The sequence below is a fragment of the Macrobrachium nipponense genome, chromosome 24 (assembly GCF_015104395.2).
Source record: "Macrobrachium nipponense isolate FS-2020 chromosome 24, ASM1510439v2, whole genome shotgun sequence".
Classification (NCBI taxonomy): Eukaryota; Metazoa; Arthropoda; class Malacostraca; order Decapoda; family Palaemonidae; genus Macrobrachium; species Macrobrachium nipponense.
In genome coordinates, this window is record NC_061091.1 from 66,220,648 (window position 1) to 66,247,835 (window position 27,188).

A 27,188-nucleotide genomic window follows, 5' to 3' on the forward strand; every position below is an offset into this window, starting at 1 on the left:
ATTTTCCATGGTCAACTCTTGGGATTAGTAAGAAAAATGCGATTATTTGAGTAGCAGTAGCAGCTGCTGCAGCGCACACCCAAATGAATCGGGTAAGCCTAGCACGCCAAACAATAGCATTTACAAAATGAGCGGAGCTCTCTGGCTGGGCTGTTTTGGTCCACCCACGTGTTTGATCGCATATCTGCCAAATTTATAACAACAACAGAGATAAAACCATTTCTCCCATTACAGATATCAAATATTATCTTTTCCGTTGCGCAGAATTCTAAAATAAATTACGTAGGTTCACGATGATAAAGCTTTTTATGCAATAACAAGAAACGGAGTCAGATTTTCTATCAACAGGGCATCTCATTTTGGTGCTGTTGCGAATATTTCAACCAGTTCCACGTGCGTTTAAATCCATACTGACTGTACAGTCTGGAGGCAGTTCTCCCTTCTACACATATCTTGATTTCTTAATATCGTAGGTATAGAATAAATTGGTGAGCAAGGAAATATGAAATAAAGCATAACAGTAAGTTTGACGAGTGAGAAAATAAACAATCGTATACAGACACTCTCTCTCTATCTCTCTCTCTCTCCTCTCTCTCTCTCTCTCCTTCTTCTCCTCTCCCTCTCTCTCTGAGAAAATAATAGATAGGAAACAACAACTGATATTGCTTGAATGCGATATGGCAAAGTTTTGGCCTGACTGAAGTGTGGAGTGACTTTGACACCGACTTACAAGTTATTCCTCACAGCCATGGATAGACATCAACTTCACAGCCGAGAAAGGGCAATCATATACAAAATAAATAGGTATAGAAAATGCGAAATGAGGCCCTATGTTGTCCCATGAAAAAAGCTCTCACTCGGACAGCTGTAAGATTTAGGGGGGAGAGAGAGAGAGAGAGAGAGAGAGAGAGAGAGAGAGAGAGAGAGAGAGAGAGAGAGAGAGAGAGAGAGAGAGAGAGGAGAGCAGGGCCGAATAGGAAGGAGATTAAAGTACCTGGGAATGAAAACCCCTTATAATCTTATAATTATAGCCTCGGGGTTTGTCTCAAGGACATTCAAAGGTCTGTCACACACGGGCAGTTGTTGTTGTTGTAAAATTAGCATAAGGGCAGATCTTTAAAAGCCACGCCAGGGAGCTCGCCACGGTGACAAGACTATACCTTCCATATGAATTGACGATGTCCTGTACGAAGATGCAGGAGATGAAGATGAAATGATCAAAGATCTGGAAGATGACGAATATGATGACTGCCTTGATGGCAAAGAATTCGGAGCAGTATTTGTTGATACGGACACGGAGAACGACTTTGGAGGATTTTAGTTTATTAATTTTATGCATTTTTTTTTATTTTAATAAATTTTCACTTTCCTGGGTATCCTAAAATGAAAAAAATAGTTCAAGTAACAAATGTTTCTTTTTACTGAGTAAAACAAAAAGTAAAAAATCCTTCGGTGTTGTGCCTTAATCAACTGATTTGGAAAATTATAGATGGTTAGTGTAGAACAGTTAAACATGTATAAACCAAAATAATGCAAATGGCGCACGATCGCTCTTTTGTATTTTAAAATACAATAGTAATATGAGAATGCATACAATATTATTGGATATAGTGAAGTACAAGTAAAGCATAACTTTTTAAAAGATCTACTGTTTTCCTCCGGTAGTAACTATCGCGATCTGCCAATTTGGGAAAGCATAGATGGCATGCTAATTTTATACCGCGTGTATGATGCGACCCCTTTAAAATTAGCTTCAAAATTAGGTTTCAAAAGTCACATAATATGCGAGTATATACGGTAAATAACGATAAGTAGAAAAAATTTGACCTTTGGTCAACTTTAACTCGACCGAAATGGACGAAAACTGCAATTGTAAGCTACAAAACTTACAGTCTATTAATATTCAATCAATTACCTTCATTTTGCAACAAACAGGAAGTCTCTAGCACAATATTTCGATTTATGGTAAATTTTTGAAAATAACTTTTTTTCATGTCCTCGCATTACGAATTCATGCATCATATTGTGATAATATTTAATCTGTGTTGCTTTGATCGATTTACACTTTGTTATATAGCAAAATCATTGAAATTTAGTGTACAATACAGCAAAAAAATAATTAAGTCATTAGCTTTAACCGTTTTGCTCGCAGCGTGATTTGTATATGAAATTTTTTTTGCGCTGTCATATATTCCAATATTTATATATGATAATTATATTTTTTTACATTTCTGATGGTTGCATACTAAATTACAGGCAATGACAAAAAAATTAGCCAAAAATGAACTCTTAATCTTGAAAATTAAGCGTGCTGTGATTTAAAGAAAAAACTTATTTCCGCTTTGGCGCTGACTCGCAAACGCCGCCGGCATACCGGACAGACTTTCGGAAATAGCGCCTCTGTGTTTAAGGGTTAATTGGTTGAACATACACCAGTTAATGTTTTTGTTAAGTAAAAAAATTAGATGATAATAAAGATGATATACTAGTTTTTTTGTTTGAGTATATACATTTGTACATAAACTAACCCCCCTCCTGACTGTGCAGGTTGAATTCCCCTTGAAACACTTACTGAAGTAAATGCTGCTTTTAATAGGGGTGCTCACTCAGTTTTGTCTCCCATATTGGTACCAGCTAGTAATTCTTGTTGAATTTGATTAATCTATTTTCCCCTGTAGCAGGTAGAGCTGTGTAAAGTATGCCTATGAAGCATAAGATTTTTAAGCCCTCAGTGGTTGGTAGTTATCAGTGGTTAATTTATGCCGTCATTAGAGTTTTGGGTCTTGGTTTAACCTTGTGTAATGAAGTTGCCATCAATTTCCTTTCAGTGGGGTAACACTCAAGGGGAATCGTCAAATCAAGGTTACTCGGGTGATTCGACTTCCATTGCGGGCCCGTCTGGTCCGCAGTCACAACAGGATCAACCCCTGGTGAGTGTTACAATGCATATCTTGTTTTGAAATTTGTCACCTTCAGATGAAGTCTGTCTTTCTTCATTTACAGTATTTACATATTAGGCATTGTAGCATTAGTGGCTTGTGATATTTTATTGAATTTTGTTATCTATATTAAAAGATTCCTCTTTTTGAGGTTTCACACCATTTGAAACTACAGTTTATTTGAAAGTTGGGTTATGCTTGAAGTCTTATTGTCATGGTGGAATTTTTGTTGAAACAATGAATTTTATAATTGTCACCATTACTCTCGGGTACATCGTCAAGGTACGTAAATTTTTTATTGTTTTTGGTGTGATTTTCTGTTAAAAGAAGAAAGATAGATAACAATTAATGCTGTAATACTCGTTTTTGTATGAAATATTACAGGTAAATGTACACAGTGCCTCTTGTCAGTTGTTGTAAGACATCTTGTAGCCATCATAGATGTGTTTTTGAATTGTATATTTGTTTAGGTTCCAAGTTTTACAGTTTTGTCATCACAAGTATTGTTCTTAATTTGATACTACTTATTTTTTAAAGGTTCAGCTTTCAAAGTAAACAATTTTGCTGTTATGAAGCGAGTACCAAAATGTTTTTATCATTTAAATAATAGGTATTAATTGGGTTCAAGTTTAGTATTATCACTGATGGTCTTGAAGGAATTCCCATGGAACCCTTTCATAAAAAATGTAGCCAATTTATCATTAATTCCTATCATTTGTTAATTTAATTATAGTTTTATTATATTTGTCACAAGCCCATTATTCACATACATATGCCCACATTCTTGGTCTTGGAATTCTAGACACTTCATTCCCAAATTAGAAATTCTAGACACTTCATTCCCAAATTAGAAATTCTAGACACTTCATTCCCAAATTAGAGGAAGAATAATAACGTAATGTGTTTGTTGGGGAGCAATACTGTTTTTGCACCTCCATGGATTTCAGGTTGATATCAGAATGGTAAGAGCCTTGTTTTTTGTGGTTTTGTGTAATTTCTTGACAACAAGCTCTGTATTTCATGACAATTATATTTCTTACTATTAAAAAATAGCTTTTTGCCATCCTTGATGTTGTTGCTGCTGCTGTGTCTAGCAAAATTAAAGATTTTGTAATGAAAATTATCAATCATAAGTCTGGATTTCAACTCAGTGGTCCATTTAGTAGTTTCATTAGGCACTAACCTGTTCCTGGCAATCTTAATTTTGCTCATACTCTAAAGGTTTTTGTATTGTACATGTATTGTCTTTAGTAGTGTGAGTAAGTTTTCTGTTGTTCATACGCAAACAAACCTTCGGTCTTAACAATAGGATAATTTCTAGCGCCTAGCTGGATCTGGTTAAAAAACAGATGAAAGCAAGGAATCTTGTGATATCTGGCAATGCATGCGTAGATTGGGTGAAGAGTGGTCAAGTACCATTCACCTACGCCACCGCGTCAGTCTTTTCTTTAACCGCCTGGGCAAGAGTCATGGTTAACCTCTCTTCACCTTTACCCGGTTCATTGCCCTTTTTGCTTGTGTTTAATGTGTGTGTGTGTGTTTGGCTGACATTAGGTGTCAGGGAATTCCGAAGACAATTTTCCCTGGTAAAGATAGCACTGCTTATTTGTGATTAGGTATGGTAAAACAAATTCAGAAATTTAGAAATAATATTTAATTACAAAATTTAATATATTAACACCACTATGGACTATGAAATTAAGGATAGATTATTGAAATAAGGAAATAAATAACTAACAACAAAAATATTAAGTAACTTATCTGTCTGACACCCTTTTAATATCAATTACCAAAACAAATCACCGAATGTCTTGTTACGAATAAATACCTCAGCAATTGCTCAAGAAAAATAAACCTTACAACACAGTACATAACACAAGTCACTGTTCATGGGTCTCTAAGACATTTATCATACGCTAGATAATACACCAATTTGAATTTCGGATTCAGAGTCACTTATATAACGTATGCTTCAATGTACAACGGGAACCTGTGATAATAGTTCAAGTATTTTCAAAAAGTGCAGTAATTGCTCCGGGATTGTTTAAGGTCATGCACTGTTTCCCCAAGGGTCGAGGATTACCCTAGCTGAAACAAAAGGAAAGAAACATACTTTGCGAAAATTTAACTACACTTATGATTAACACTACACTTATTTTAATAACTTAACTCGTAAAGAATTTTAATTAAATAGCACTTAAGACAATTTCAAATACATTTTAAAGACTTAAAAATCTTAAAGATGAACACATTTCACAAAAACTGATATAACAATATAACGTATAAACACAGGCAGTTAATCCACTTACTGCACGGCTAGGTGATTATAACGTGACTAAAGAAAATACAACATTTCTTTTTCCAAGTCTATTATGGAACGGAAATACAAGGACAAAATCGTTAACAGAAACTTCGCAAATACTGTAACTTCAAATCCAGTCAATAGATGGTGTTACTAACATTATGAAATTCCCTGACAAAACCCCCCATTAAGCCTTTTATATATAAAAGATAAACAAACATGGAATTTCATAGACTGGCAAAATACCTTAACCTCTACTTAACAAATCAGCAAATATATTATTGGTACCCTTCACATGAACAACAGAGAAAGAATAAACTTGTAATGCCAAAGACCAACGCATTAGTCTTCCACTACTAGACTTTGAAGTCTCTAAATACACGAGTGGCTTATGATCACTTTCCAAGAGGAATTTTCTACCCATTAAGTAGTACTCAAACTTCTTTATTCCCCATACTATGGCCAAGCATTCTCGCTCGATAGTTGCATATCGAGTCTCAGGGGGAAGAAGTTTCTTGCTTGCGAATGCCACTGGATAAGGTTCACCGTCTATATACTGCAGCAAAACTGCTCCTAGACCGGTAGACGATGCATCAGTTCTTAAACAGAAAATGTTATTTAGATCAGGCACCTGAAGAATCGGAGGAGAAGTTAAACAAGATTTCAGTTCATTAAATTTGCACAATGCATCTTCATCAAAATTAAATTTTTCTGAACTACCCTTCTTCAAAAACTTTGTAAGATGAATTAGTTTATCTGACAAATTTGGAATAAATCTACCATAAAAATTTACAGATCCAATAAAGCTTCGTAACTGTTTCTTGGTAGTGGGAGCAGGCATGTCCAAAATAGCTGTAATTTTATCCTGTTGAGGAAAAATACCCCTTTTGTTGATTACATATCCTAAATATTGTATCTCTTTATAACCGAGGAAACACTTTCCTGGTTTAGCAGTTAATCCCGCTTCTTGTAGTCGCAATATGACTTTTTCCAAATCTGCCATATGAATTTTCCAGTCTTTGGAAATAATAAAGATATTGTCAAAATAGCAAACTACGAAAGAAAGACCTTTCAATACTTGCCTCATTAATCTAATATACGTCGCACAAGCTGTGCTAAGGCCAAAAGGTAATCTTACATATTGCATTAGTCCAAGATTAGTTGCAAAGGCTGTATACTTGCGACACTCTGGTGTTAGAGGAATCTGATGATATGCTTTGCAGATATCAAGTTCTGTAATGTACATAAAATCTGCAAACTTATGTAGATCTTGCTCAAAGCTTGGCATGGGCTCACAATCAAAATCTGTAATTGCATTTAAAGTTCTAAAATCAACAACCAATCTGTAGTTACCTTCTTTCTTTTTGACAAGCAATGCAGGAGATGAATAATTAGAAGAAGAGGGCTCTATTATTCCAAGATCAAGCAAACTTTGTACTTCGTCATTGAAATCCTTAGTTAAATGAGCTGGGATTGGATAATATTTACGAACAAAGGGTTCAGTAGTCTTAATCTTAATATTATGCTCTTGTAAAGAAGTTTTACCTGGTTTATCTGAAAATACATGTTTGTACTTCTGACATAAGTTATGAAGATCATCTTTCTGTACATCTGAAAGATTAGGGTTTATGTTGCATGTACTCTGATTGGTATCCACAATTTCAATTTTCAGATAATCATCCTCATCAGCATTAATAACAGCAACTTTGTTAACATGAACAGTGTTTATCATTCCAGTCATATCTTCATCTGCTACATGTAACATATTAACATTCTCTCTACGGTAATATTTCTTCATAAGATTGATATGATACAGTCTCTTCTTACCCTCTACGTTTACCCAGTAGTCAACTGGACCATGCTTATCAATTATCTTGTATGGACCTCTCCATGAGAACTGCAATTTACCTTGTTTTTCTGGAATAAGTAAAAGCACTTCATCTTCAGCTTTAAATCGGCGCTTACTACTCTTCAAATCAAAATAAGACTTATATTTACTGAAAGATATATTCATGTTTTGAACAGCCAAATCAGAAACATCAGACAACTTTTCACGTAGTTCCAAAACAAAAGAATAAAGATCAGTTTCCTTTGCAGACATCTCCGAATTTGTCCATAGTTCCTTCAATATTGTCAAGGGACCTCTCACTTGACGGCCATATAAAATCTCAAATGGTGAGAAACCTGTTGTATCACTTGGAATTTCCCTCATGGCGAACAGTGCAGCTGGAAGGAAACGATGCCACTGATTATGTTTTAACTCGCATATTTTCTTCAATATACTTTTTAAAATCTGGTGTTGCCTTTCTATTCTTCCATTCGCAGCAGGGTGATATGGGGTACTGAAAAGAGGTTTGACTCCTAATAACTTGTGTACTTGCAACATAAGTTCTGATCGAAATTGTGGTCCTCTGTCAGAAAGAATTTCTTTTGGCACTCCTACTCTGGAAAAAATAGATATTAAGGCTTCTGCAATGTCTTCAGAAGTTATGTTCTTCAAAGCTACTGCGTCTGGGAAGCTTGAAGCATAATCTACCATGGTCAGAATATATCTATGACCTGCTTCACTAGGAGGAGAAATCGGGCCCACTAAGTCTATGGCCACTCGATAAAATGGCGTAGAGATCACTGGTAACTTAACCATCTGAGCTTTCTTTACTTTTCCAACAAGAGAAGATTTTTGGCATACATCACAAGATTTGCAATATTTATATATGTCAGACGTCATACCTTGCCACCAGAAAATTCCATTAATCTTATTAAAGGTTTTCCTATGAGAAAAATGTCCACTTACCAGAATATCATGTGCAAGGCATAAGACTAATTTTATGCATTTAACTGGTACAACCAACTGTTCTTTTCCTAGTAACTGTGGCTTTTTACATTTCTGTATTTTCCTGTAGAGAAGTCCATTTCTCATCACGAACTCGTACTGCAACCCATTCTTGCAACATTTGACATCACCAGACCGACTCATTTCTCTTGCATATTTCAAAGCTTCGCAATTCTGCTGTTCTCTAAGAAAAGATTCATGATCAATGGATATATCAAATGGTTCTGATAAAGAAAGAGGGTGTACAACATTTCTCCTTTTTACCTGTGCTCTGGTTACTGCATTCACTTCTATGGAAGAATCTGTATTTTTCCGAGGAAACAAATTATGGTCTTGAACACCTGGAATATTACCTAATAAGACAGTACAGTACTTTATTGGAGCTCGAACAGCATTAACCCAACCTGTAAAGAAACTACATTTCAAATAAATCTTGACAATAGGGAATCTGTCCTTCCTGCCCAAATAATCAATAAGAGTAGAATATGAACAATTTGTTCCAGGATCAGGAATTAAATCCTCTGATACCACTACTCCTGTACAACCTGTATCTCTAAGTATTGTAGATACTGTAGTACCATTCACTGTTCCACATACCATAGGTCCACATACTCCTGTGTTATCCAGAACTTGTCCTATCTCAAGAGAAGATTCAGATTTCTTTTTGGGTAACTTGTTAGGACAGTTTCTTGAAATATGTCCACTCTGACCACAACCGTAACATGAAATCTTACCTTGACGTGACGAATTAGTTTTCTCTGGTTTCTCACTCATACTGATCTTGTCACTGGAACTAGATACATTAGCATTGTGCCTAAAGGACTTCTGCTCATCCTTAGGATAACATTTGTGTGCTGAAGCATATGTGTCTGCCAACGATGAATAATCCTCTGGAGTTCTAGGTTTACGCTCCTAAGAAAAAAGACGCATTTTCCTTAGGTAAAGTAGACATGAATGATCACAGACTATAATGTTCTCAAATCTTTGTAGTCTTTATGTTATCCTAAGACTATTTATCCACAAGTCAAAATTTCGAAATAATATATTCAAATATTGTTCATATGTGCTCTTGGAATCCATTTTTGCAGTTTTAAATGCTGTCCTGTACCACTCACTAGTCTTCTTGAATCCTTTCAAAAGAGCTTCCTTCAATGATGCATAGTCACTCGTAACGTCATCTGAGAGCGACGTGTAGATATCTAATGCCTTACCTCTTAAAAGTGATGCTAACTGAACTGACCAAGAGTTCCGATCCCAGTTGAGAGAAACTGCTACCTTTTCAAACCTTACTAGGTAGGCGGTGATATCATCAGTATCACAAAAAGGAAGAGGTCTAGTAGTATCCACAGCAACTGTCACATGGCTAGGGTTAGATGTTGCTCCTCTGATCTTTTGCAACTCAAGTTCATGTGCCCTCTGCTTATCATTTTCTTCGAATTTAATCTTCAGAGCCCGTTCTTCTCTTTCAGCATGTCTTTTATCACGCTCATCACTATCTTTGATTTTCTTCTCTATAAAGTTCAAAAGAGCTTCATCTGAGAGTCCCATGGACAAACCTTCATCCTTCCAGAATTTATAAGACTCCATTTTACAATATCCAGTCTTAACCATTACCTACAAGCAACTTAATTTAAGAAACATTTAAAGATACCTGTTACACAATGACAATAAGCAGAAACTGAATTGTACTAGAAATAATTATTATGAATAAAGGACAATCACACACTTTCATTACACAACAGTAACCATTCACCAAGCATCCAGATTCAACAATAAAGTTTTAATAAAAATAAATATAAAGTACAAAACAATAACTTTAAAATTATCAAACCAGTATATCTCTAGAGTCAGCTGGACCCTTACGTAACAACTGTTACCGGACACTTGTTTCAAGAACTCGGTTTACATTTAATTAACTATCGGAAGTCTCCCACTTGCGACCTTCCGGCCGAATTCTTAAAATGCCCCACACACTCAAAATACAATTTCCACACACCAATTAACTGCACTTTCATATGTTGTAATAGAAAATTTACTATCACCAAACCAATCACAAAGTAACGCAGGCCACTATTAACAAGGAAATATTTAAATTAGCCCTGGTGAGCACACCACTTAATGTCAGGGAATTCCGAAGACAATTTTCCATGGTAAAGATAGCACTGCTTATTTGTGATTAGGTATGGTAAAACAAATTCAGAAATTTAGAAATAATGTTTAATTACAAAATTTAATATATTAACACCACTATGGACTATGAAATTAAGGATAGATTATTGAAATAAGGAAATAAATAACTAACAACAAAAATATTAAGTAACTTATCTGTCTGACACCCTTTTAATATCAATTACCAAAACAAATCACCGAATGTCTTGTTACGAATAAATACCTCAGCAATTGCTCAAGAAAAATAAACCTTACAACACAGTACATAACACAAGTCACTGTTCATGGGTCTCTATGACATTTATCATACGCTAGATAATACACCAATTTGAATTTCGGATTCAGTCACTTATATAACGTATGCTTCAATGTAACAACGGGAACCTGTGATAATAGTTCAAGTATTTTCAAAAAGTGCAGTAATTGCTCCGGGATTGTTTAAGGTCATGCACTGTTTCCCCAAGGGTCGAGGATTACCCTAGCTGAAACAAAAGGAAAGAAACATACTTTGCGAAAATTTAACTACACTTATGATTAACACTACACTTATTTTAATAACTTAACTCGTAAAGAATTTTAATTAAATAGCACTTAAGACAATTTCAAATACATTTTAAAGACTTAAAAATCTTAAAGATGAACACATTTCACAAAAACTGATATAACAATATAACGTATAAACACAGGCAGTTAATCCACTTACTGCACGGCTAGGTGATTATAACGTGACTAAAAAAAATACAAAATTTCTTTTTCCAAGTCTATTATGGAACGGAAATACAAGGACAAAATCGTTAACAGAAACTTCGCAAATACTGTAACTTCAAATCCAGTCAATAGATGGTGTTACTAACATTATGAAATTCCCTGACATTAGGGCTGCTTCTGATCCTTCTCAGCCTCGTCAACGTGTGTGCTCAGGGATTCCAGGTTTTCCGTGTTCTCGTTTTTTGGCTTCGGCGGTGACCGATCCCCACATCACATGTAGCAGGTGCTGTTCTAATTTTTGTACTTTAACAAATCCTTGCATGGAATGCTGGGCATGGCCTAAAGAGCAGTGGAAGTCGTTTTATAGCAAGGGAGAGCATTGGAGGGTTTCGACTTCCTTCTTGGGAAGGTTTTTCGCCTCTTCCCGATGCTTCGTCTCCTGCAGTATTCACCCCCCATAGTAGCGTTGTTCCTGTGTCTCCTTTCTTTTCTTCCATTGATTTGTACCTGGAAGTATCGGTAGGCCACCAGGCTGATTTTTATAATGTTGCCCCTTCTTCGGTAGTTAATTTAATTTCCCGGAAGGTGGAGGCTTTTTCATCACTCATTTATTCCAGAGTCAGAGGCGTCCCTGTTCATGCGTATGCGACGTCCAGGAAGTTCCTTCGCTTCTCTATTGGAGACAAGGTCTTAGAGTTCAAAGTCCTTTGTTTCGGGCTGACAACAGCCCCTCAAGTGTTCACAAGTGTTCACAAGTGTCTTCTCTCTCGTGTCAAGTTGGGCCCATGCTCGGGATCTGTTTGCTGAGGTACTTCAACGATTGGTTGGTCTTGGCAGTTTGCAGGGAAAAGCTGCTGCAGGACAGGTATCGTCTACTTCGGTTATGTCTGGAACTGGGTATCATAGTCAACCAGGAAAAGTCTTACCTCGTGCCCAGTCAAAGTATTCTCTACCTGGGCATGGTCATTGGTACGACAGTGGCCAAAGCTTTCCCGGCGGATCAGAGATTGGAGAAGTTGCGGGTGGTGGCACATGACTTCCTGTTGGAACCACATCAGTCAACTCTTCAGTGGCAGGTTCTGCTGGGAGTGTTAGTCTTCCCTGGAGAAGCTGGTCCCTCATGGGAGTCTTTCATCTTCGGTCTCTGCAATGGAGACTAGGAGAGTTCTGGTCTCCGGCAGGGGACTCTCCCCTGTGGTTCCTCTGTCTCTGGAAGTGAGAGAAGACCTTCATTGGTGGTTAGACGACCAGAATATTTTGAAGGGTATCCCTCTGTGTTCTCTTCCACCGGACTTCCTTCTGTCCTCAGACGCCTCCCTTGGAGGGTGGGGGGCTCATTTAGGCGGCCTCATTGCTTCAGGCGTTTGGAGTTTGGATGACAAGCAGCAACATATCAATGTCCTGGAGTTGAAGGCAGCCTTCCTGGGTCTGAAGGAGTTTCGGGAGAAGGTAGAAGGTCTGGTTTCTCGTCAACTTCACGCCTTGACCGTCAAGGTTCACCAGTGGGCGGTCAGCAATTCGGTAGAGCTCTCACCCAGGTATATCCCAGGAAAACAGAATGTGGTCACAGACAAACTGTCGTCGGGATCAGATCCTAGGCACAGAGTGGTCCCTTCATCAAGTGGTAGCAAACAAGCTTTTCCAGGTTTTTGGGGAGACCCATGCTGGACCTTTTTGTGACTCGGTTCAACAGGAAGCTGGAGATATTCTGTTCAGTGGTCCCAGATCCTTTAGCATTAGCAGAGGACACATATCAACATCCCTGTGACCTGGAGGTGTATGCCTTCCATCTGTTTTGTTTGATCTGTCAAGTTCTGAACAGGCTAATAAGTTCACAGGGTCTCAGGATGACTCTGGTAGCCCCTCTGTGGCCTGAGGCGGAATGGTTCCCAGATCTGCTGTCGTTGTTGTCAGAGGTTACGAGGGAGATTCCCCCTTGGCGACATCTCTTTTGTCAGCCCCATGCAGAAAGGTTCCACCAGTCAGTAGAATCCCTGTCTCTTCACTGTTGGAGGCTGTCAAGTATCTCCTCCGAGTGAGAGGCTTCTCTTAGAGAACAGAAGGGCATATGTCCAGCAGTCTCAGAAAGTCAACCTCCGCGGTTTACCAAGGCAAGTGGTCGATCTACTGTGATTGGTGTTGTAAACTGGGTTTTTCTCCACTCGCAACCTTTATTCAGTGAATAACAGACTTTTTTACCTTCCTCAGAGATGAGAAACATTTGTCCGTTTCTGCCATTAGAGGCTACAGGGCAGCCCTGAGTTTAGTGTTACGCCTTAGAGGTATCGACATCTCCTCTTCCTGGGAACTTTCCCTGCTAGTTAAGGGGTTTGAGCAGTCAAGTTCTAGAGAGCTCAAGCCTCTGTCGTGTGATGTTTCCTTGGTTCTCAAGAGCTTCACTAAGAGTCCATACGAACCCTTGCGTTGCTCATCTGACAGGAACTTGATGCTCAAGACAGTTTTCCTTCTGGCCTTGGCATCTTCCAAGAGGATAGGAGAGCTCCGCGGTCTGAGATATGATGTGAAGCACACCAGGGGTTGGGGGTCGGTGTCCTTTGATTTGTCCCGGAATTCATGGCCAAGACCCAAAATCCCTCTGTGCACCATGACAAGTTCTCTTCGTTTTCCATTCCATCACTGAATGACTGTGGGTGGTGATGCTCAAGAGCTTTTGTTGTGCCCTGTCTGGGCACTGCGTTGCTATCTTAAAAGGACTTGGCACCTTAGACCAAGCTGCAAAGGCCATACAAAGAAAGAGGTGTCTAAGAGGTGTCTAAGAATACTATCTCTTTTTGGATACGGGAAGCCATCAGACAGGTATACTTGACTCTTGATGATCTCTCTGGCTTTCAAAAAGAACTTGGCTGTGCATGGAGTGCTGAGTGTTGGTACTTGGTTACGCCAGTCCACGTTCACCTCTTTCTAAAGGATGTTGCCCACAGATCTGTGGACATGTTTTCCCTGGGTCCTGTGTTGGCTGCCCTACAGGTTGTGTAACTCATAATTGCTCTTAACAGGGCACTTTTGTATCTTACCTAAGATGATTGTGTGGTCTGATACAGGTGAGTAAGGTAGTCGTACTGATAGTGTGGTCGCTTAATATACAAATATCAAACCCTCTATTCGGTAGCATATGCTCCACTCCTTGGCAAGGAGGAGTTGGGTGTATTACAAACCCTGGTGTATTGGTTTGCTATTGGACAGTCAAAGTTTCTCTTGGTTCCCTGAACAATGGTTCTCCCATATATCATTGTACGTCACTCAGGGTCTGAGTGGTTAGATATCAATTTATCTAGCTTCTCAATGGGCTTCAGTCCTTCTCCAGAAGTCATTTCTTCTGGAAGCTGGAGTGGTGGGTAGGCCCCCAGCCAGTTTAGGATGTCTTGTACCTCCCTCCAAGTACGAGTCTATCCTATTGTTAAGACTGAAGGTTTGTTTGCGTATGAACAAATGACAAATTTTCTAAGACAACTTGTATTTTTCATAGCTACAAACTTGAGGTCCTAACATTATACTGCCTGCCTCTAGCCCCCCCGCTGCGTGTTACGACATCCTGAGTTGGGAAAGACTGACACGGTGGCGTGAGTGAGTGGTCCTTGACCACTCTTCACCCGAACTACGCAGGCGTTGCCAGATATCACAAGATTCCTTGCTTTCATCTGTTTTTTAACCGGATCCAGCTAGGTGTTAGAAATTATCCTATTGTTAAGACCTCAGGTTTGTAGCTATGAAAAATACAAGTTGTCTTAGAAAATTTGTCATTTTTTGTAATGAGTGAAATGTTAGATACCCATTTTTCAAGTTTGTTGGTGGCTGATATTATACCAACTCTGAAATTTGTATATATGGTACTGTATTATAATTAATCTTAAACATATGTTCTCTGCCAGGTTTTAAGTTACCACACAATTTGTGTTGTTACAACCTTTAACCTTGATACTCTCAAGGAGAATACTTGCATACTCATTTACCACTAGAAATATATAATTTCTTTTTAATTGCAAGTAGAGCTACATATTGGGTGAGGACCTTGTTCCAAAGTTCCAGATGTGAGATTCGTTTATATAACATGTTGTAATATACCATACAAGAGTTTGTTCCTTTTTTTGTGCATTGTGAGAGAAATCTGTAAGAGAAAATGCTTTTCACATGTTCAGCAGTTTTTTTTTGTGTGGTAATGTCATTTAAAAAAAAACAAAGGTTTTTCAAATATAACCTGCTTTTGAATCAAATGGCCTTCCTCCCAATTCCCACTGAGTCTTGCAGGTATAGCCAGTGCCACAAAAAATGAGGCTTTTACCTGTCTGTTGCCCCAGATTCGAAGGGGTGTAAGTTCATCATAGCTAGCCAGCCATGAGAGCAGGTTCTTGACATTTGGGAAGTGAATGTCTAGGGTCTTCGGAGACTATGAATGTGGACACAAATAATGAAAGGTTTATGCTGAAAATATTAATTTGTGAAGAATTAATTTTGCTTTTGAAGTAATTTTGTATTTTCATTTGATAATATACAAGTTTCATATCTTAGATAGTACATATAAGTTTGGTCGTTCATTGGAAAGTTTGAGCAATAAATTTTATTGTAATAAAGAGCTAGGGTAGAAGTGTGTAAGAAGCGAAGGATTATTTTACAGCTTTTGAAACCAAATGTTATTCATAATTTCCAAAAGTCTGGCAGGAAATGGGCTTACTACAAATGTGACCCTTTCTGTTGTTTTATAATAACCCAAATACTGGCTGAACTAAAGCCAGGTATTAAAGAGAACTTGTAATAGCTGGAGGCTTCTTTTCTGAAGTGTTTTAGTGCCAACAAAAAAATGGAAAAGACAGTGGGAGAGGAAGTATACCAAAGAAGTTAAAACTTCATTGACCATGCTTTTTATATTATAGTTTTTGTTTCTCAAAGAGTTTTAGTTATAGACTGTAAAACTTTTTAGGTGATGGCTACAAGAGGTACTACAACTTGAAAGTAGACAGCAGGACATTTTGTGGAGAATTTTAATTTCTAAAACTGATTGGTTTAATTCTTGTGTCTCAAGGTGACAACCTTTCAGCATATCTGTATTCTTGTTATTCCATCTTAATTGATAAGTAGAGGTGCCATTGAGATTCTTAACTCTTAGAAATATTGAGAGGCTGGTAAGTGGAAGATTAAAAATTGATTTTGTGAATTTGCAGATGAACTATTTTCGGCATTTGATAAAGAGAAGGACTATAATGGTTTATGTCATCATTATGATCTAAACCAAGGTTTTGAACTTATGGTGGGAAGGGATTTGCTACAAATATTTGCATATTATCATTTAGTTGATGCTTAATTCATATTTAAATAGAAAATCCCAGTATTTGAGTGCTTGAGTTTTAACTATTTTATGAAAAGAATGTCATTGACCAATCATTTTTCTTCAACTCATTACTAACTTCAGTAGATATATATATAAAATAATGTGATGGTTTCATGAATTCTAATTCTATTGTGCGTGAGGAATTAACTTTTCTTCATTAAAATAATTTTTCAGAATACAGTGGACCCCCCGTATTCGCGTTCTCTGGGTTCTCTCTGGAACGTTTCCCCGCATTATTCATGGGAAATTCGCACATTTGCAGTATTTTTCTATGAGATATGTCCAAAAATTCCTGTTTTTTTAAAATCAATTTCATCATAAAATGCACTTTTTGTGATAAAACACTGATAAAAACCAGGAATAAAAATTTGTAGTGGGTTTTTCTTAGAGTTTGAACTACCAATATAGGAGGTTTTAAGCATTTTTATAGGGGTTCTAACTATTCATGGGGGGCCCTGGTACGCATGCCCCACAAATACAGGGGGACCACTGTTTGGCGAAACTTTTAAAATTGTCTTCGTATGAATATTGTCCAAAATAATCAGGAAAATGTAGTTGTTGAATTTTTGTCTAAATGAAATTTTGATGATCAAATGAAAATTAATTTTACTTTCATTTTGGAAATTGGAAAATAACTTGATCCTGAAAAATCCATTAAAAGTGGTGATATTTTTCCTTGTGAATACCTTCATATTTATCACTTAATTTAAATATAATTATTGGTATGGAACTATGTACTTATTTACATAAAGAAGTGAGATATAATAACTATGATGTTTCATCTCAGTCTTTTGTTTTCTGTTGTCTAGTTGCAGTTACCTTAACATTAAATTCTCCAAAATTGTTAGCTAAGAACAGATTTTTAGTCATTATGCTTTTGGTGCTCCCCTGAATGTGAAGTTTCATGTTCAGTATGGGAACTGAATATAAAAAAAAAGGATCACTTTATAGAGATAAATATAATTAGTTGTGTTCTAGGTTGCTAATCACAAATAGAGTAAAAAATTGTTATACAAGTTGGATTTTTTATGGAAGGAATGTTAAGTACGTAGTCATGTTTTCATCCCTTTTTTTTCTCTTTTTATCACATATTTAATGGGTATGAAATATTATTTTTGCTCTGGCATAATAGAGCATATAACCTATGTTCTAAGTATACTGTGCTGTACTGGTAGTTGTCATTTGGTACACGTATATGTAAGGCTACATATGATCTACAAATTTTTAATTGTCTCTGCTATCTGTATATCCTTTTCTCTCAAATTGTTTGCACTACCATTCTAATTTTGTTTACATTAAGATTCTTACCACCAAAGGCAGTTATAAAAAACATCTGACCTGTGTAAAATTAACACTGAATGAAAATAATGGGGAGTTGTTTGTGGTTGGATGGGTCTCGGCATCTTTGGCTGATCTTAGAACTTTTAATTGTTAAGTTGCCCATACAGTATCCAGATCTTTTAGTTTATTTATGGAACACAGCCCACGTCTGTTAGTGGTCTGGGCATTCGTGAAGATATTGTCATACTCACAGGTCATTTTCCCACTGCTGGGAAGACCTTTTAGACATCACATCTGAAACATAATTTTCTGCTCAACTATTGTCACAGATATGGAGACCAGTGTCTGTCTGTTCATCATCTTACAATCTTTGATTGTTTTTAACCAGTTACCAGCTGGCGCTTGCAAAATATCCTATTGTTAGACCGAAGGTTTGTTAGCTATGAAAAATACAAATTTGATTTTAAAAGTTTGTATTTTTTCATTGTGTTTAATGCTAGTGTAGTCATTTAATCATCTGTCCCAAGCCCATCAATTTACGATAGTACCTTAATCATGCATTTAGCAGCTCTGAGACACATTCCTAAAAGGTGGCAGCAGTAGTTTTAACTTGGTTAAGTACAGGTGGGCCCCAAAGCTCAATTATCTTAGAAAATGGTCATTTCATTTGTATATGTTGTACTGAACACACCTGTGAAAATGTGAACCCAAGCTTTTCCTTATCTGTGCTCTTCAGAATCTTAATGTTCTCATCATTTTTTCATTTGTAATCATTGGCTATATCATTATTAATATTTCTTTGGTGAAGGCATTTCACTCTGACAAACTCATAAACTGTTTGGTGTTGGTGCTTTGCTAGGCCAAATCCAGTGAGTTGAGGGTTATGCCTACTAAACTGTTAAGTTATTTTTTCTTTAAATGGATGCCTGTTGTTTAATATTTGCAGTGTAGGTTATTGGGTATTTAGCCTTCAATAAGGCTTCAATAACATCAAGGTATTCAGACTTGCATAATTGAATGTGTTAACAATCTTGAAAAAGAAATAATTGTTGCTATGGGTTGTCCTTAATTTCCAAGAGGCTTATGCTTCTGGAGAGGAGATGAAGATGCTCTTGTTCATTTGGTTCAGGATAAGACCTGGAGATGAGCCAGCTTGTTGGCCTTATTTTTCATCTTGTGGATTGAGTTTGATATCCAGATTTCACGGGCACATATATTGCTTACTATGGATGGTATAAAGTGTTCTCAAGAAGACAGCTTTTGATGACATCTGAAGAAGCTGCAAAGAAGATAGGATTGCTGCCAAGAACAGTAAGACAGAGATGTAAGGCAGGATTCTCTTGGCATTTGAAGGATTTGTCAAGGAGCAACTTTATATAATCTGCAAATGCAACTAAAGTATTTATGGTTGCAGCTCTCAATCATAGATACCCGTTTATTTTCCACCAACCCATGAGCAGAGTGCAGTTTAAGGGCATCCCCAATGGGTTCCTCCTCCATGTTGATAATGCTCAGAGTCATCTCAAAGCCTTCGAAGACTTGAGCCACAGCACTGAGGTGTTAATTTGACTTCTACACACCATCCCTCTTATCCAGCCTACAAGGAAGAGTTGGATCCAGTTTCATTGTGGCAATCTTGATAGGATAGCCAAGGAGGACTCCAGGGATTTTTTTGTAAATTGTGTGATCAACTTCTTTGGTGATGTTTTTGTTCAAGGTTGGGTTGAATGTCATATTAACCAGCGTGGACTTTGATGGAGCATTTAGCACATCATGAATACTACTGTAGTCCAAGGGAAGGAAGAAAGAGCAGAAGCTCCTAAGATGTTTGACAAGTATTTTGTGGCATCCTCTCATGTTCTGCCTCTGCCCTAAGGTCATAAAGGAGTTTGGTCCTGTTACCTTAAGGGATAATTTCAGTATATTTTTTTTTACTATTAAAATTATTAATGCCCACTTAAGTTTACTGATATATTGCCCGTTTGATTTTTTAAGTAAAATTAGGTGTTTACATATTAGTCCAGGAAAATGATAGGGCTGTGGTATGGTTTTTGAAATATTATTTTTGGCAGATTCAAGTTGAAAGTAATTAGTTATATAGAAAGTATTCAGTAGCATTATATTTCTAAAGTCATTTCTGTATAGGATTATGGGGTGGTAGGGATGCAGTAACTTGGAACACATACAATTTTTTTCCACAAGTCGAGATTGTTATACAATTTTTCGTTTCGTAGAGATGGACCTCTTTTGGAAAGGTAAAGAATGGCGAAGGGATCATATTTTTGATGTTTTCCATAAAGGGGCCTTTTGTATGGGAAAGTCACTCATTAAAAGGAAGCAACTGAAGGTATCTCTTGTCGGACATATGACATGTCTTGGTTAACAAATTCTGCAGGTAAAAGATACGTATTGGCATTTGTGGAATTTACTATTTATACAAATAATTTTTTACCATTTGTATTTAAAATAAAGGAATAAACAATGTCTATAAGTGCTTGAGAGCCCCGTGAGTAATTGATGGTGTCTATTGTACAGTCCTGTCCTTTTATTGTGATGTGCTGCAGTTTACCAAAGTGAAGAGACTATTACATTTGTTTGTTGGTTTTGTAAGCTTTTGTTTTACAGCATTTTTAGCAAGAATGTTTAGGAAGTCATTGCCTGTATATTGTGAGATTTGTTTTAATGTAGTTGTGTAAATTTTTGGCGCCTTGTTTGTAGGCCATGCAATTCTTCCCTTTCATTTCAAGAATGAGTTAGCTTAATGTGGAAAAGGGTAGATGTTAAGCATATTTATTCAGCATTCATAGTTGCTTGATGTGGAGATTTTGTTGAATACTGAGAATTCACAAAACCATTAACTTACAAACTTATTCAGAAAGAGAAAGAACACCTGGAACATTTCAGTGTAATGCTAGCCTTTCAAATAATAAGTAGGTTGGCTGTGCTTTGTCTTGTACTTAGATTTCTTAACAATATTTTGCTGTGCAATAGTTTTGAGAGACTTGGTGAATGTATATAGTATGATACTCCTGTTGAAGGTCTAGATAATTCAAGAGGTTTTTCTGTAGGCTGAAAAATGTTGCGGTTTTGTTCTCTGAAGACTAAGCATATTTTGAAAAGTGTCAGATTTGCTAGGTTATTGGTATCATTAATTAAATGAGAAAAACTTTTTTAAAGTTTCAAGTGTTTATTGATAGTCTGTAACAGTATTTTGAGATCAGGTTATTGAAGGTCCTAGCTTTACAAGATTTTTTTTATTTTTTATTGTGTTGCACTCCTCTAATATTGCACAGTGATCTTGTAGCTTTTGAACATACAGTATTTCCTTCATGAAAACCTTGGACATAAGAATAAGATATGAAGGAGCCTATCATTGAAAGGAGCCTGTGCATGTGTGATGTTTCTAGTTGTTAACTGCACATAATAGGATTAGCTTGGATGGTAACATCCCTTATTTTATTCTAGGTGAGCCAAACGGATATTTTGTGGATGAACAGTAGCCAGCAGCGTGATCGATTCTCTGTGGCTGATAGGAAGATTCAAAGGCTAAGTTGTCCTTATTGTGGGCATAGAAGTCGTGATTCTTATGATCTTAAGAAGCACATACGCACACACAATGGAGAAAGGCCTTATGCGTGTCACTTCTGTCATTTCCGAACAAATGATAACAGTACGTTAAAAAAGCACGTTCGTATTCACACCATGCAAAAAAGGCAGCCGTACCCTACTTGATTCTGATGAGAAGGTGAAGGAGTCATGAAAAACAGCCAGTCTTGTTCAAGAGAATAAATGGATAGGTGTTTGTCACTTGGAATATTCAAATGGATAGGTGTTTGTCACTTGGTATATTTAAATAAGTATTTTTTATTTATTTTTCCGAAGAGGGAAGGAATTTCCAAGGTGTTGAATGATAGATGTAATATATTGCTAACTGATCCCAGTGCTTTCCATATGAAAATCTTGTACATATTTTCCTAAACATTGATAATTTATTTTCAAGCAGTGAAAGTTTTCATTCATTGGTAATGTAAACTGTTACTTTTTGTACATGAACTTTCCTGCCAGATATATACTTAGCTTACGTCTCTGAACGTCACGACAGAATTCAAAACTCGCGGCAAATGCGACAGGTAGGTCAGGTGATCTACCCCACCCGCCGCTGGGTGGCAGGTGTATGAACCAATCCCCCTTTCCAGTCATAATTTTTCTGTCGCCGGTGTCGACTACATCGTTGTCGATACCTCTCGATTTTGAATATTACTCGTTTTCGCCCTGGATTGTTTCAACGGACTTTTGGTGAAGTACCTGCTCCTTGGCTTGGCATTTGCGATTTGTGGACCGGTTTTGGATTATTCTTTTGATTATTCTTGGAATTTCATTATGTCTGATTTGGAAATTAAGAAATCAACTATGTTCAGAGTTTGTTCTGTTACCGATTGTAAGGTGAGGCTACCGAAAGCTGCGGTAGACCCTCACACAGTATGCATGAGGTGTAGGGGGAATGACTGCTCATTTATTAACCCTTGTAATGAATGTGGTAATTTGAATGAAGAAGAATGGGAAGGCGCTTTCTTCTTATGTAAGAAAGCTTGAGAAGGACAAGGTTAGGAAAGCTTCATCTAGGAGTTCTAGTAGGTCTCGCGCTAGCGAGTTTGAAGTTGATAACCCTGTTGTAGACGTAGCGCCTTTTCCAGTTTCAGCCCCTGCTTCCTGCACCGAACCCGAAGATGCGCCTTCGGAGGTGGACACTATGAGAGCCACTATTCGCAGCATGGAGCTGAAAATTAAAGTGCTAGAAGGTAAGAGTGATAGCAATTTGTGCAGTGATCCCAGTGCAGTGGAGGGTGCGTCTGATCGGCTCCCTAATGCTTCTAGGCCTAGACCTCTTCCAGACTCCCAGACCCAGTGGAGGAGGAAAGTCGAAAGCTGCAGGAAGGTTAGGGAGAACCCCCACCGGTCAGGCGTCCCCTCGGTAGCGCCTGATGTTCGATCCCAGGCTACCTTGGATCGCGCCAAGAGAGAAGTCTTACGGCAATGCTTCTCGTCTTCGCCTTCTCCTTCGCCCAAACGTGGTTGGAGCTCCTCGGAAGCTTCTCGGCCGTCGAAGAGAGCCTGGCAGGCTTCTTCCGCTCTCCCCTCCAGCCCTGAAGTTTTTTCGGAAAATCCTGGATTGGAGGTCAAGAAACCGAGGTTTTCTTTGGAGTTTCGCTCTCCTAGTAAGGATCGAGCTGCGTCTCCCGTGAAGGACTTTGTTAAGTCTCCCACACGTGTGTTGGCTAGTCTGCAGGCGCAGATTACGGCTCTGGCTGACTCCTTGATTGTGAATGCTGGTCGTAGGAAGGACGTCTCGCTCCCGGTAAAGAAGTCCAGGCGCTTCTTCTCCAGGCTTACGCTATTCGTCAGTAACCGCCCTCTCTCCAGGAGTGGATCGTAGTACGAGGCGCTCTCCTGCGGACATCGTTTCTCCGTCGGACAAGGGGCATGCTTCCCGTAGACGAGCCTCTCCTGACAGGCGCTCGTCTCGAGACAGGATCTCTCCCGCTGGCAGACGCCAGGAGCCTGGTAGGCGTTTTTCTCATGGTAGCCGCTCTCCTTCAGGCTTTCGCTCTCCTGTGACCAGACGCCCTTTGGTAGACAGGCGCTCTTCTCCTGTCAGCCGCCCTTCGCTTAGCAGGCACCAAGAGCCTGGTTGGCGCTCTTCTCCTTCAAGGCGCTCTTCTCCCGATTTTCGCTCTCCTCGAGTTAGGCGCCGGGAATCTGTCGGACGCTTCTCGCCTGGTAGGCGCTCGTCGCCAGAGATTCGCTCTCCTCGCAGCAGGCGCCAAGAGCCTGATAATCGCTTCCCGCATGACAGGCGCTCTTTCGCCAGGCAGCCGCTCTCCTTTAGACAGGCGCCAGGAGCCTGATAGACGCTTTTCGCCTAATAGGCCTCTTCGCCTAATAGGCGCTCTTCGCCTAATAGGCTCTTCGCCTGATAGGCGCTCTTCGCCAGATTTTCGCCCTGCGTTCGTTAGGCGCCAAGAGCTAGAATGCGCCCTCATCCTGACAAGAAGGAGTTTTCAGGCAGAAGCTCAACGGAAGTTATAACTTCCCCCCGGTTAGATGTCAGAGTTCTTCCAGACATTCTTCCAAGGATGGACTCTCGGCTGAGGACAAGACAGCCTTTCATCGTAAGGATCGTGAAGGATCTTCGGCGGAAGAAGAACAGGATCCCTCGGAAGAAGAAATTCCTAAAGATTCCTCCGTTTCTTCATACAAGCGGTTGACGGACCTGTTGCTTCAGGAATTTGGAGACGCCCTTTCCCTTCCCCTGTCGCCCCGCCCTCGCCTCTTTCGTTATTTTCGACTTCGAAAACTTCGAAGGTTTCATCCTGTGTCAGGATGAAGCCTGCAATCTCTATGAAGAAGGCGCTTAGAGGTTTTGGTGAGTGGCTTCTTTCGAAGGAAGAGAAAGGGAAGACGGTGTTCTCTTTCCCTCCTTCTAAGCTTACTGGGAAACTAGGATTCTGGTATGAATCGGGAGAACCCTTGGGCCTCGTTCTTCCATCCTCGGCAGACTCGGACTTCTCTTCACTGGTGGATTCCTCTCGACGCTCTGCCCTCATGTCTGCTAAGACTACATGGGGGATGAATGAGCTTGACCACCTGTTGAAGGGAATGTTCCGAGTCCTGGAGGTGTTTAACTTCCTAGACTGGTCTTTGGGCGTTTTGGCCAAGAAGACGCAGACCCCGGATTCCATTTCTCCTGAGGATCTTATCAGTGTTCTCACGTGTATGGACAAGGCAGTGAGGGATGGATCGAGTGAAATAGCTTCACTTTTCGGAGCGGGAGTGATCAAGAAGAGATCTGTGTACTGTTCGTTCCTGACGAAATCAGTATCGCATGCTCAGAGAGCCTCTCTCCTGTATTCTCAGCTCTCTCCTCAACTCTTCCCTAAGAAGATCGTTCAGGATGTTTCTTGTGCCCTTTCAGCTAAGGCTACACAGGACATGCTAGCCCAGTCTACCAGGAAGCCTCACTCTTCTTTCCAAGCTAAAACCAAGAGAGAGACTCCAGTTAGGCAGGAGCCCTTTCGAGGAGTCCCTCCTGCCAGAGCTTCTTCCTCTAGAGGATCTAGACCCACTAAACGAGGGAAGACCTTCTCTAGATCCATCAGAGGGAAGAAGTAGGATTCAAGTCCTCCAGACATCAGTGGGTGCCAGACTTCTGAAGTTTGCCGACGTCTGGGACAGAAAGGGGCGGACAACTGGTCACTCTCGATTGTCCGCAAAAGGCTACCTCATTCCCTTCTTATCAAGACCTCCGTTGACGACGACTCCGAGGGAGTTGGTAGCCAAGTACAAGGACCCCATCATGAATCAAGCCCTCTCTACTAGCAGTAGATCTTATGCTGGAGAAGGAGGCGATAGAACTAGTGAAAGATCCTCATTCTGCGGGTTTTTACAACAGACTGTTCCTAGTTCCCAAGAGCTCAGGAGGATGGAGACCGGTTCTGGATGTAAGCGCCCTGAATGTCTTCGTAGAAAAAAGGAAGTTCGCCATGGAGACAACTTCTTCAGTGTTGGCGGCTCTTGTCCAGGGGACTGGATGGTGTCCCTAGATCTTCAGGACGCTTACTTCCATGTGCCTATCCATCCTTCTTCACGGAAGTTTCTAAGATTCATGATGGGAGGGAAGATCTTCCAATTCAGGGCCTTGTGCTTCGGCCTTTCGACAGCCCCTCAAGTTTTTCACGGGTTTAATGAAGAATGTAGCGCAGTGGCTACATTTGGAGGGAGTGAGGCTGTCTCTCTATCTAGACGATTGGCTGATCAGAGCAAGCTCACAAGAAAGATGTCTGGAGGACCTACAAAAGACACTGACTTTAGCAAGTTCGTTGGGGCTTCTGGTGAACTTCCAGAAGTCACAATTAATCCCCAGTCAAGAGCTGATATATCTGGGGATTCGGATGGTTCTCCGGATTTTCGGGCATATCCGTCACCAGAGAGGATTGCTCGTTGCCAAGAGAAACTAACGACCTTCCTAGAGAAAGATGCATGCACAGCGAGGAGTGGATGAGTCTGTTGGGGACACTTTCCTCGCTGGAGCAATTCGTTTCTCTAGGAAGGTTGCATCTCAGACCTCTCCAATTCTTCCTTTACCGGAACTGGAGGTGTCTCTCTCTAGACCTGGAATTCTCCTTCAGGATACCAAAAGGAATCAAGAAGGACCTTCTGTGGTGGACAGATCCTCTCCGATTTGCAGAAGGTCTGTCTCTGTACATGCCAAACCCGAACCAAGTATTGTTTTCCAAGACGCGTCGGAGACGGGTTGGGGTGCGACCCTAGGGTCAAGAGAAGTGTCAGGCACCTGGGAGGGGGAACAGGTGTCCTGGCACATCAACAACAAAGAGTTGATGGCAGTGTGGTTGGCGTTAAAAGCCTTCGAGCCCCACGTCCGAAATGCTATAGTTCAGGTCAACTCGGACAACACCACAGCCTTGGCTTACATAAGAAAGCAGGGGGGGACACCCTCTTTCTCCCTGGACGAAACAGCGAAGGACTTGCTGTTGTGGTCTCAGGCAAGGAAGATCGTTCTCCTCACCAGGTTCGTACAGGGAGAAAGGAATGTCAGAGCCGATCTCCTGAGCAGGAGGAATCAGCTGGCTGACTCAGAAGTTTGCCAGGACCTGTGGAGGTTATGGGGCAGACCTCATATCGACCTTTTTGCGACAGCAAAGAACAAGAGTATAGACCTCTACTGCCTCCCGATCTCGGACCCAGGAGCAGTGTCAGTCGATGCTTTCCTCCTAGACTGGCCAGGTCTGGACGTCTATGCTTTTCCTCCATTCAAGATTCTGAGTCAAACACTCAGAAAGTTTGCGGCCTCGGAAGCGACAAGGATGACGCTGGTAGCTCCATTCTGGCCGGCCCAAGATTGGTTCACAGAGGTACTGGAATGGCTAGTGGACTTTTTTTCCAAGAGCTCTTCCACAAAGAGTAGATCTGCTCAGACAACCCCACTTCGACAGGTATCACAGAAACCTCCCCGCTCTCAATCTGACTGGCTTTCGACTGTCAAAAGTCTTGTCAGAGCGAAGGGGTTTTCAGCTAAGGCAGCGAAGGCTATCGCATCAGTTAGAAGGCCCTCTACCCTTAGTGTCTACCAGTCGAAGTGGGACGTCTTTCGCCGTTGGTGCAGAAACCAGAAGCTTTCCTCTTCCAGTACCTCTGTGACCCAAATCGCAGATTTCCTGGTTTTTCTCAGGGAAAAATGTGGTGGTCTTGCAGTTTCGACCATCAAAGGATATCGGAGCATGTTAGCAGCTGTGTTTAGGCACAGGAATTTAGATATCTCCAACAACAAAGATCTACATGATCTGCTAAGATCTTTTGAAACTTGCAAGAAACCCTCGTCTCAAATTCCGAGCTGGAACCTGGACGTGGTTCTTCGTTTCCTGAGGTCCTCGAAGTTCGAACCTCCCCAGTCATCTTCTTTCAAGGATCTTACGAAGAAGGCTCTGTTTCTTTTGGCTTTAGCATCTGCCAAAAGAGTTAGTGAGCTTCATGCTCTAGAAGGAAGGGTAGGTTTCAAAGGAGATTCCGTGATTTGTTCCTTCCTTCCTTCTTTTC

The 27,188-nt window shown here is 39.7% G+C and overlaps 1 protein-coding gene across 1 annotated transcript in view; it reads left to right on the plus strand.

Moving 5' to 3' along the window:
• LOC135203285 (zinc finger protein 37-like) overlaps positions 1–27,188 on the plus strand; it is a 128,110-nt gene that overhangs the window by 48,904 nt on the left and 52,018 nt on the right. Inside the window, exon 6 of the mRNA XM_064233045.1 lies at positions 2,829–2,930. Within this exon, the coding sequence (XP_064089115.1) occupies positions 2,829–2,930 (102 nt within the window). The remainder of the gene's footprint in view (positions 1–2,828; positions 2,931–27,188) is intronic.